Source organism: Camelus dromedarius, chromosome 11 (genome assembly GCF_036321535.1).
Source record: "Camelus dromedarius isolate mCamDro1 chromosome 11, mCamDro1.pat, whole genome shotgun sequence".
NCBI classification, from domain to species: Eukaryota; Metazoa; Chordata; class Mammalia; order Artiodactyla; family Camelidae; genus Camelus; species Camelus dromedarius.
In genome coordinates this window covers 9,062,712-9,074,793 of record NC_087446.1, presented here as the reverse complement: position 1 = coordinate 9,074,793, position 12,082 = coordinate 9,062,712, and the positions used below count along the sequence as shown (strand labels likewise).

Here is a 12,082-nt window from a genome sequence, read left to right as displayed (position 1 = left end):
CCATGTTGACTACTTTCTTGATGACCAAGGCCTTAGAGTTACTTTCTGTTGTCTCTGCATAATTTTTCCCTCTGGGGGTGGCTTTGAGGCAGTAGCCAAAGTTTAGACTCACTGAAATCTAAACTTGGTCTAGCATCAGGGTCCCACCCAACAGCTCTTTTGATTTCATTTTACCTATTACAGATAACCATAACCAAGGGACTATAAATTCTACTTTTTTCGCAATTCCTTATACATCCAGTAAGCCAACTCCCCAGGAGTTGGAGCCATGTCTAAATTCCACTGGCAGTGTTTACCTTTAGTAATAGTGCAGCCCAGCTGCTGCTCGGACCATGGGTGACCACGTGATCAGCCAGGAATCAAAGGTTCCTCATCTCTGCCCTTTCATACTTTCTCTTCCCAAACCACACGTTTCCATGAGCCAGGGCCTTTGTAGCAAATCCCACTTCTCTGACACCAACTGAAAGGGAAAACTGTTTCCTCAACCCACAGAACACAGTACTTCTAACACCAAATGTGCGAGTTTTCTATACCAAACAATTCTCTAGTTTTCTGTGGACACCAACTGGGTATCCTACAATTTTAATTCAATTCTGACACTACCTGGAGTTAGTGCAGACCCCAAAGGTTACGGGCTCGGTCTCCTAAGATTCTCCCCCACTTCAATGCCAATCGCAAGTCCAGAGTCATCACCTGTACTTCTGACCAACTGGCTATAAATCAGAGGTTCCCACAACCCCCTTCTCAGGTTTGAAAACTCAGGGTAACACTACGATTACTGGTTTATTATATAATAAAGGGGATGATAAAGCATGCAGATGAACAGCTAGATGAAGACCCATAGGGCGAGGTGCAGAAGCTTCTGTCACCATGGAGTTGGGGTGCGGCAGCCTCCCAGCATGGATGTGGATGTGTTCACCAACCTGGAAGCTCTCCAAACCCTGTAGTTTGAGAGTCTTATGGAGGGGATTCATCATGTAGGCATGGTCATTAATCTCTAGCCCATCTCCCCTCCCTGGGGAAAGTTCCAGTCGCTGCTTGGTGTTTCTGGTAACCAACCCCCATCCTGAAGCCATCCAGGTGCCCACCAAAAGTCACTTCATTATAACAAAAGATGCTCTTATCACCCAGGAAATTCCAAGGGATTTAGGAGCTCTGTATCAGGAACCGGGGTCAAAAAGATGCTCCTTCAGTCACCCCTATCACTTAGGAAATGGCAAGGGTTTTAGGACCTATGTCAGGAACTGGGATCAGAAACCAAACACACATTTCTTATTATGTCACACTCTCTAAATTTTAATTTAGAAAAATTTCAAACCAACAGAAAAGGTGCAAGTACAGCACAATAAACACCCAAGTGCCCTTCACTTAGACTCCCAGCTGTTCATATTTGTCCGATTTGCTTAATTGCTCTTTATATATATTTACATTTTTAACTGATTCATTCGAGAGTATGTTGCAGATGTTAAGTTCATCCCAAACCCTTCAGCTTCTCTGTCCTAAGAGCAAGGACTAGTTGTGGATTTGTGGCTGTGCAGAAGCACAAGGACTGTCTACACGGCCACGATCCACCATGATACAGGAACCCAGATCTTTGTTGGTTTCACTGAGCCACTGAATTAACCTACCATGGAAACCTCCTAGCTCCAGACTTCTTGTTATGAGTTGTCCTTAATTTTAAAGCCGCTTCAGTTGAATTTTCCCCGGCTTACAGCCCAAAACACTCCTGATACACAGGTCCCAAGCACATCGCAGGAAATGTGTGCCCACAGCCCACATTAACTATATTTATGGGGGGGGGGGGGGGTGCTGTACATTTCCCAAGTATTTTGATACTTTTATTTTAGACATTATTTGGCGGTGGAGATCTAATTTAGGAGTGACCAGCCTCTAGGAAGACTTGGGCACGCTTTTGAAGAAAATTCAACCCACAAAACTGTTTTCAAATGTAATACAATTTTTATGACTACCAAGTTTTTGGTTTGAGCACAGTAAACATTTATTAATTTCAGCTCTGCAGTTTTTGTATTTTGGGCCCAACACATTTTTTCCTTCACGTCTCAAATATTTTCTAAGCTCTTAAAAAGCTCTTAGCTTCCTGTGAGTCTATAATTATGTCACCCAAAAAAAAAAACATTAAAAAAAAAACCAGACTCCGGCCTGAGCCTTGCAGGACTAATGAATGACAGGGTCTGGACCGCACCCATACCTCACAGGACAGGAGGGGCAGTTCCTTAAAGGCAAGCCAGGGCCTGTGTTCAGTGGGGGACAGACACCAGATGGAAAGGTGGAAACCACCAGGTGGCTGTCTGGGCAGGCAGACCAGCACATGCAACAAAGGGGGAGGTGGAAATGGATGAGCAGGTAAGTGTGGGGTGGGCTCCAGCACAAACTGGTTGGAAAAGTACCTGAAGTTGGGGGACATCCCCTACTAGTCCTTCCTCCCTTTCATTGAGCAGGAGGAATGATCACTCTTGAGGTCTAGGTATCCCAGACCACAGTGTTCTTTCCTTGGCTCAGTAGATAAAAGGGCCGCAGCCCTAGCTCTGGGGGCCAAGCGGCCACCCTCTCTGGGTGGTCTCAGCATCAATAAATGAGGGAGCTCTGGAGCTGGCTCTGACCACCCCCGCCTTCCCCACTGGGCCAGCCAGGTTGCCTAGGGGTGCGGCTGGTGTGTCGGTGGGCCTGGCAGCCCTCTCCACCCCTGCCCGCGGGAGAAGGCACAGCCATCACAGGGGCGGGTAGGAGCTGGCAGGCTGGGAAGAGCCGCACTGGCCTGGCTCCACTGTCTGGACAAGCTCAACTCATTTCTCATGGCAGCAGCCAAGGTCCAGCCCACAGGACCAGCCTGGAGCACGAAGGAATTCCAGAGAGCTCGCTGCCTCTGCTGCAGGCCCATAGGGGTGCCGATGGGAGGACTCTACAGGGAGAGGGGCCTTGGGGGGTGCAAGAGAGAACTGACGCTGAGCCCCTCCCACATCACGCCTATAATCCTCCAACCAGCCGGCAGGTGGGTAACATTCCCACTTACTGGATACAGGTTCAGAGAGGACAAGGACCTTGGCTACAGTCACAGCTGGTAGCCTCCAAATCAAGACTTGCCCCTCTTCTCTGATTCTAATGTCAGCTTCATCTCAGGGCCCCGGGGCAGCTTCCCTGTGCAGAAGCTTGACCCAGTTGGCAGTCCTGAAGCAGGAGGGAGGTGAAGACAAAATGAGATAATGTATGAAAGCCAGGCGCCCGGCACAGGCAGATAAGTGGGCGCCACCACCAGGAGGCCCTGAGACTGGGGTTGGGGGAGGGGCACACAGTGCATCTGTCCCTGCCTCCTGCCCTAGGAAAACCACAGTCCCTGTTTTTAGGGGACACTGGACTCTGGAGAGCCCCCCACCCCACCCTAGGGAGGAGGGAACTGTTGGGGACGAGGTGGCTGTGAAAGGGAGACCTCCCAGAGGTGCTGACCCAGGAAGGTAAATTCAGCCTGGGAAAAGAGACAAGAGGGAGGCTAAAACCTTCCAAGATCTATGAAAAAAATAATCCTCTATTAAGTACAATAGATTTGAACACCGTTTGTACTAACTGTGCAGAAGAGCAGGGCTGCACATCCCAGTTCACAGATGGGGAGACTGAGGCCAGCAGGGAGAAGTGACTTGCCAGGATGCCCTGGGGAGGGCGTGGCCAACTAGAGCCAGAACCCCGAGTCTCCAGACCCCCAAAGGGCTTTTCCAGGGGCCTATGCACCGTATCACTACGCCACCCCATCTCTCTACCAGCCTTTGGCAGGCCAGACACTGGAGGAGTAAAGCAGCCCTTCCCCCAACAGCAAACACTTCCTGGTGTTGGACCATCTTCCAGATTGGGGTGGGGGCAGAATGGAGGAGCAGCTCCTGAGGCCTTGAGAGCTCATCTACTGGGCTGGAACAGCCAGCCAGGCCCACCTGATGGCAGTCTGGCAAGGACTGTGCTTGAAGCACCTCTGGCCTTGGTCCACGACTCCTCCTGAAATGCCCCCATTCCTTGAGCAGGCGGAGAGTGGTGTCTGTGGGCCTTGGAGGGTAAGCACAGAGGAAAGGCAGTGGAGCTGGGCTCCACCCACCCTCCCTACGTTGAGGTTTTGGGGAGGCTCTGGAGGAAAAAGTGAAGCACTGTGGTTGCTTTCTGAGGTAGCTGGTGTGGTCTGGGAGGAAGGCTGAGGGGCTCACAAGGGGTGCGACCCAATTTCTCTGGGCCTGCCTCTCAGCCCCATGCTCTTCCCTCTCCTCCTATGCCAGTGTGGGCTTCAGTCATCTGGAGGGAGGTGGGGGCTGGGGAGGCAGCACAGGACAGGGTGAGTTTGCTGGCCTGGCCTCCAGCTGTGAGTCACTCCTGGTCCACATCTTCCTCCCTCTTCAATGCTGGCAATTTCAGAAGGGGGATGGTGATATGGAGAAGGAGGTCCCATTGATTACTCCTTTAGCAAGCCCCTCACCTCGCCCACTCCTCCTCATGCCCCTTTCTCTACCTGGTGCTTAAGTGTGAAGTGAGCACCCCTCCAACCCACCCTCAACTCTATTGCTACAGTGATTTTCCCTGCAGCCTAAATTTGGACTCAATACTCACCCTTCTTATAACCTTCTGTGGCTCCCTAGCACCCTCAGATAAAACAATGCCCAAGCTCCTCAATGAGGCCCTTGATGATCCAGGTACCATTGGCCTCCTAGCCTCATGACCCATCTTTCCCAAGAACACTCTAAACTCCAGCCATGCCCAGATGCTCAGGGTCCCCAGACCTGTGCTTTCTCATTTCTGAGCTTTGATCCATGCTGGAATGCCAATCCCTGCTTCTTCACCCATCCTGCAAGACCCACCTTCTTTCCATTCTGGACCATCCCACTTCGGGGCTTGCTCATGGACTTCCCTCAGAGCCAGCATCACACAACTTCTTAATTAGGTTCATGGCCAGATTCTGCCCCAACAGTGGACTACTTGAGAACAGGGACCGAGAGGGGTTCGTCTTCAAATCCTGAGGCCAGCTCAGGGCCAGGCACATAGTAGGTGCTCAGTATAACATCTGCTAAAGGGACGGGGAAAGGAAAGGCTGTGCCAGGCATCAGAGGGAGCAATGTGAGGAGAGTAGAGAGGGGACCCCAACCCCTCGTGGCCTGCCTCACCCTGGGACCCCTCCCATATCCTCTCAGGCCAGAGGCTGTCAGGCAGGGGCTCCTGGATGATCCCTGGCAGGCCCCTCAGGAGAGCCAAACCCCGAGGCCTGAGCCCTGAGCCTGGGCAGCAGCCTCAGGCCTGGCACCGGCCCAACCTTTCTTTAGCGCTTGTGAGGAGCACGAGAAGCAGCCGCAATCCCTGCTTCGGGGGAGGGGGAGGGGGAGGCCAAGGCGTGGCCAGAGCCTTGTGGTTAACGGATCCTGGGCCTTCTGCAGAGGCACCCAGAGCGGGCCACGCCCTGGTCTCTGCCAGGGAGCAGCCTTGCGAACCCAAGATCTAATTCTTTGAAGGACCCTGCACCCTCTCAGCTGTCTTCTCTGGGTACCCCCTGAGCTCAGCCAGCTGGCCCTGGCCCTACTCCCGCCAACTCTTGGGCCTAGCTCATCCTCCAACTATTTTCCACTGGCTTCCCCCAATCCTTGCCACAGCATAATTCTTTTGGGGGGTAGGGAGGGGTGAAGGAGAATGGAAGGTGGAGCCTGGACCCTGGGGGAGTGCTTAAGAAGGAATGGAGGGGGTCTCCGCTCTGATTGGTCATCTCTGCTCCAGAAGTGGCTTCAAAATTCTATTGACCCCGCCTCCCGTGGCCCCCATCCCTGTCCTGACTTACAATTGGCTGAGCACTCAGTGGGCGGGACTCACCGGGGTCTGGTCCAGTTAAAAGGGTGGGAGCGGCCAGGGGCACATCTCTCCGGTAGTCTTCAGACAGCTGGTGCCGCAGTCCCAGGAACATCCTTCTCTCTTCAGTCATGGCTTGTGTGAGTATGGGGGCCCCACCCCAAGGCCCAGGGATGGCGTGGGGGCAGACAACTAGGGGAGAGTGAGAGCAGATCAGGATCTGGGTTCTAGCTCCCGCAGTATGGCCTTGAACAAATGTCTTTTCTTTTCTGGGCCTCAGTGGCCATATCTGTAAAATGGGGGTGGGCACCATGGTCCCCCAAGGGCTCCTCTGGCTTGAAAATTTTCTGGATTCCTCCAGGGTCTGACAACACAGTTATTTCTGCCAAGGCTGACATTCTGCAGCTCTTTGAGAAGTGGGAGTGGGAAGGGTGTGGCTGACGGGGTGGGGGGGAGCATTTCGTTGGTGCCCAGGCCACTGTCCCTTCCCCCTCTTCCACCCCAAGGAACCTCCAGTCCCCTCCCCCCTGCAGCTGTCTGCAGTCACTGGGCCAGGGCAGAGTCACCCTCTGCTCCAGAGAGCTCTGAAAAGTCGCCAGGATCCGAGACAGGCTGCCCGGAGGGGGCCTCCCTGGGTTAGCCGGTGGAGGGGTGGTTCTGAACAGGCTGGTCAGGTGGAGGCTGGAGTAATTTCCCACCAACTATTCCTCCAGGCTGGGAGTGGGTGTGTATGATAAGGGATCCAGAGGAAGCCAGAATCTTCTGGAGGCCAGAGGAAAGAGGTTCAAGCTTCTGGCAGAAGGAACCACTCACACCAGTTAAGCTGTGTGCTCGATCTTGTTAACCCTGAGTCAGCCAGGCTGCTCTCCGGCCCTAGATTGCTCTCCCTTCTTAAACGGGCCTGACTGTTCCTTAGGGGTCTCCTCTCCAGTCCCTGCGCCTCTCTGCACAGAGGAGCTTGAAGGGGTTGGTGGCGGATGGCCTAGCCCCAGGCTGCTTTCTCTCCAGCAGAGGGGCAGATAACTTATTCACCTTCCTTTGCCAACAACTCGCAGTATGACCCATTCAGAGCCTGGTTCTATCTATTCAATGAGGCGATGGCACCCCACCTCCCAGGCCAATCTGCATCTAAAATCCCCTGGCTGAACCGCAAAAACTTCTAGATCCTGTCTTCTAGAATCTCAGTCAGGTTACAGACAAGAAACTGACCCGGCTGGGGGTAGGGACTTGTCCAGGACCACACAGAGAAGAAGAGTCTAGAACCTGCAGCCGGGTTCCTCAAGCTTCAGGTCGGCCGGGTCTGACCATCCAGGGTGGGGACCCCACCCCATGCCCCCCGGACACTGCGTCCTCTAACCTGGCTGGGCGGGGTCTTGTTTGTGCAGGGTCTGGTCGCCAGCAACCTGAATCTCAAACCTGGGGAGTGCCTCAGAGTGCGGGGCCAGGTGGCCCCGGACGCCAAGAGGTGAGGGGGCGACAGCGGTGGGCAGCAGGGGCGGGCGCGGCAGGGGCGGGCGCTCCAGCTCGAGGGTCCCGCCCCGCGCCTGGCAGGGGCGTGGCCGGCCAGGCCCGGCTCCTCCCTCGGGCGGGGCAGGGTTACTGTCTGCAGCCTATGAGGCTGCGTCTTAGCGTGAGTCACTTCCTCCGCGGGGTCTGGACGCCCCCACCATTGTTTCCCCTCTTAAACTAAACCAGCTGCAGCCTCGTCATCTACCTCGGCTGACTTCCCCCTCCCCCCCCTTCTGTGGGCGGGACCTGAGCCTGAGCAGGGCGGGGAGAGGGAATGAAAAAGTGTCATCCCTGCGGCCCTCCATCTGAGGTCCCTCTTTCCTGCGCGCTTCACTCTCTAGACCTTTCTCTCCTTCGGTCCTTCCTTAACTCATCATTCATTCGGCCGGCTGGCCTAGGTTTTCCGCAGCCTTGTGACCTTGGACCAGTCAACCAACCGCCTTGAGCCTAGTTTGTTAATCAGTTAATGGAGGGGAGGTTCTGTGTAAGTGAGATGCTGGATCTCTCAGTGACGCTGGTGATGACCAGCTGACATTATAAGGAGCTGCACACTTCATGTGTACTGCTCATTTCATTCTTCACCAAACCTCAGAGGTAGGCGTTGCTGTCACCTCCACTCAGAAAATGTATTATTATTATCCGCCCCAGTTTTTGAGCGCTACTGTGTGTGACCCATCATGCTGGGCACCAGGGACAGAGAGGTAGACAAGACAGACGGGACACTTGCCTTCCCAGAGGTCGCCATCTGGAGGGAGTCTCCAATCTTGACCAAAGGGGTTGGGACACAAATTCATGCCTACAAAAGGACCCTTAGAGGTCCTTCCTGTGCAGCCCCCACTGTGAAGATGAGGAAACAGACCCAGAGTGGGGCAGGAGCTGGCTCAAGGTCACCCAGCAAGGAGGTGGCAGGGCAACAACTAGACTCCAGGTTTCCTGCCTCTCGGCTCAGTAAGTTCGCCCAGCTAGGTGCATCAATTGTGGACTGAGTGGCACAGACTGAGGGAGCTCACCTGTTACCCCCAGCTTCGTGCTGAACCTGGGCAAAGACAGCAACACCCTGTGCCTGCACTTCAACCCTCGCTTCGACGCTCACGGGGACACCAACACCATCGTGTGTAACAGCAAGGACGGCGGGGCCTGGGGGGCCGAGCAGCGGGAGTCTGCTTTCCCCTTCCAGCCTGGAAGTGTTGTGGAGGTGGGCTGGGGCCTGGGGGCCAGGGCAGGCGCTGGGTGGGCTGAGGCAGAGCTGGGTTTATGGCTAGAGACCTAGGTCCCGCCCTGCCCCTCTCCCCTCCCCTCCCCCTTCTCCCTCCCCTCCCTCCCCTCACCTGCTGGGTGAGCATCAGTGAGCATCCTCCCCTCTCCCAACCCCAGGGCCTCACCCACAAGGTGGAGCTGTTGTCAGGGTTACATGAGTAAAGGGCTCTGGGAGGGCCCGGGACCTGCAGGCCGTGGCCATGGCTACAGAGCCAAGGCTCCCGCTGTAGGGTCCACTCGCTCACTGACCTTCTCCACCCCCAGGTGTGCATCTCCTTCGACCAGGCAGATCTAACCATCAAGCTGCCAGATGGATACGAATTCAAGTTCCCCAACCGCCTTAACCTGGAGGCCATCAACTACCTAGCAGCCGATGGTGACTTCAAGATCAAATGCGTGGCCTTTGAGTGAAGCCAACTGGTCCATGGCCCCCAATAAAGGCAGCTGCCTCTGCTCCCACTGAACCAGCCTCCTGTGTGTGTGGGTGTGGAAGGGGAGGTTCCGCCCACTCCCCCAGGCTCTGCCCCTTTCTTCACTTCCATTCACTTTCTCCATGCATGTCTCTTAAGTACCAGTGACATCTCCCCCTGAGCCCCCGAACAGAGAGCTCAGTACACAGCAGGGAGCTCAGTGACTACTAAGGCCCAATCACTACCCTCAAACAGCTCCCAACTTAGTGGGCCCCAGCACCCAGGAGGTGTTCAAAAGATGTTGAATAAGTCATCCCTGCGGCCCTCCATCTGAGGTCCCTCTTTCCTGCGCGCTTCACTCTCTAGACCTTTCTCTCCTTAGGTCCTTCCTTAACTCATCATTCATTCGGCCGGCTGGCCTAGGTTTTCCAGGGGGAAAGAGGCAAGAACAGACTGATTCATGCCCTGATATTGGGGCAGCACAGAGGGAGGTGGAGGGAAGACTACCTGGGGCTCCTCTCATTTGTTTTCATGAACTAGAAAGAGATCTGCTTCCTTGTGGGGCTATCAGCTGTGTGTCCTTGTGTGCCTTAATTGACCTCTCTGAGCCTCAGTTGATTCATTTATATGAGGGGGATGATAGCACGTAGCCTATCATGGGGGTGTTGTGAGGATGAAATGAGATATGTGAAGGAGGAACAGGGTAGTGCCTGGCACACAGTAAACTCTGTGATAGTGGTTTCCCGTCCCTGCTGCACCGCCTCTTGAGATGTTATTACCTGAATGTGAAGGGGAGGAAGCAGGCTCTGAGTGATGACTTGACTCCCTAATCTCTACCAGGCCCCGAGCTGAGTCATGTAGGGCTCCTCACGCATCCTAGCTTTGTGGCCCCAGGCCACATACCTCACTGCTGGAGTGTAAGGGCAGCCAGAGTGCTGGTTCTGTGACCTTCAACCCAACACTGGGAAGATGGGCTTGGAAGATGCCCGTGGCACCATCTGCAGGCCTGTTTCTGTAAAGGAGGCATTGGGATGCGGGAGGATACATCGGCTCCCTAGAAGCAGAGAACCTAGAAGTAGAGGCAGGTGGGCTGACTTGAAGCCCCGCCTGCAGGCTCCCAGAGGCTCCACACTGCATACTGCCTCTTCCCTACAGAGCAGAGGAGTGTGAGAGACTCACTCAGCCTGAGATGAGGCTTCCAGGAGCCTCTCCTCTCCTGGCTTCCAGAGGACAGGTTTTCCAAGACCAGCCAGGCTCTGTTACCTTGGAAGACAATGCTTAACCAGCCCCATCACTCACTTACATGATGGGACCTGAGCTGGGGTCTGGGCAAACCCCACATACCCACTATTCCCCTGCACCGTTTCCTTTCAGCTCCCTGCTGCAGGGTCCCTACCTCCCTGGGAAATAGCCCCTGGGAACTGAGCCAATGTCCCAAGAAGGCTCAGAATCAGAAAGTCAGTGGGTGCCCCCCCACCCCCGGGGCACTGTCTCCTGAGGTCTGTGTGGGGTGGGAGCTTGGTAAATCTCACTCTCCAGGACAGCCTGCACCAGCTGTGGAAACCTGGGTAGGTCTCTTCCACCCTTAGTTTCATAATCTATAAAATGGGGGTCATTATTTGCACCTGGGCCCTCTTGGGTGGCTGAGTCCCATCTCGGTGGGTCTGCTGGGGCGGGGGTGGGGGTGGGAACCTTATAAGAGGGCCAGGGAGGATGGAACACACATGCTGAGAGCTGCCGTGAGCCACACCCAATCTCCAGACTCTCCTGGGTCACCCAAGTGGCCACCCAAAGAGAAACAGTTCTGAAAGTCTGACTGTGGTGGGGCGCCCTCTTCTGGGCATTGGAGAAAAAGTCTCCCTGACTGCTTTTCTCTGGTTCTCATGGTACACCCAACCTATTCTCCCTACACTGGCTGAACACTTATGATACAGCAGGACTGGGACTACCTCCAGGCAGAGTAAAGCCCCGGGGCATATAAGGAGAGAGATTACTGGCTGTGGAGGAAAGAAATTAGGCATGTAGTCAGACCTGTGTTCAAACCTCAGCTCCATCACTGTGTGCCCTAGGACCGGTTACTCAACCTCTCTGAACCTGTCTCCTCATCTATCAAATTGCATTGATACTAGTATCCACTCTGTGGGGTTGTTGCAAGGATTAGCTGAGATATGTGGAGAACTGCATGGTGCCTGGCACATAGTAGGGGCTCCATAAATGTTGGTTCTCATCGCCTCTTTTAAGACTCAGTGTGTCCCAAGAGCCTATGAAACTGTGTCCAGAGAAACTAAGTAGAGCTCTGTCCTTAGAATACCTGGGCTTCATCCTCAGCACTTGCTCTTCTTGCCTGTGTGACCTCGGGGAAGTGACCACACCTCTCTGAGCCTTACACCTAACCTCGAAAGAGATAATTGCGTGAAGAAGTTATGTAAATGGCAGCTGCTATTATTCTTCTGGCTCATCATCTTCATCCTCACTTCTAGTAAGAGAATGTGCCATCTCTTGCTGTGCCTGGCTGTAAAAATGTCAAGGAGGAACCGACCCAAAAAGGGAGGTGGGTGTTTTAGACTGTGAGATGCAGTAAAGGGCTCTCGAGCATTTAGAATCTGGGTGGGATGCCAGTCCCTCATCTCCTTTCCTGGGGTGAGGGGACCTGGAACACCCACAGAAGAGTTTGGAGCAACAGTGTCTGTCCCCTGCCTGGGGTGGCAGACTTCACTCTGCCCTGGAAGCTTATGCAGATGTGCCCTTCCTGAAACCCCATGTGGGCTGGCAGCTAGGGCTGGGTGGGCTGCAAGAGCTCACACAGGAGGGCAGTTACGGATGATGCTGCAAGCGACTTAAAAATGGGGTGACTTTGCTTAAGTCACTTCCTTTCTCTGAGCCTCCACCGAAGGTGGCTTGCTGGGCATCTTCGGCGGGGGGTGGGGGAGCATAACTGCAGCGAGGGCGATGCTTCTACCTAGAGGAAGGGTGCCAAGGGTGGCATTGGGCATAACCACTAGAGGGGTGGAGGGTCAGAAGAGTGGTTGTTCATCACCCTGAAGCCCCACCATTAAAGTAGTCTCCTGCTGTGCCCTGGATATGAG

At 54.4% G+C, this 12,082-nt stretch overlaps 1 protein-coding gene and 1 long non-coding RNA gene across 2 annotated transcripts; one reads left to right on the top strand and one right to left on the bottom strand.

Moving 5' to 3' along the window:
* Positions 1 to 572: 572 nt before the first annotated feature.
* Positions 573 to 7,317, bottom strand: LOC135322515 (uncharacterized). The gene is made up of 3 exons (XR_010383108.1): positions 7,178 to 7,317; positions 5,845 to 6,012; positions 573 to 941 (listed from the first exon to the last, which is right to left on the bottom strand). It is a non-coding gene; the product is annotated as an uncharacterized LOC135322515 (long non-coding RNA).
* Positions 5,824 to 9,050, top strand: LGALS1 (galectin 1). Its single transcript, XM_031463237.2, has 4 exons — positions 5,824 to 5,960; positions 7,206 to 7,285; positions 8,353 to 8,524; positions 8,851 to 9,050. The coding sequence occupies exons 1-4, from the start codon at positions 5,952 to 5,954 to the stop codon at positions 8,995 to 8,997; spliced, it is 408 nt and encodes a 135-aa protein (XP_031319097.1). The 5' UTR covers positions 5,824 to 5,951; the 3' UTR covers positions 8,998 to 9,050.
* The last annotated feature ends 3,032 nt before the right edge of the window (positions 9,051 to 12,082 follow it).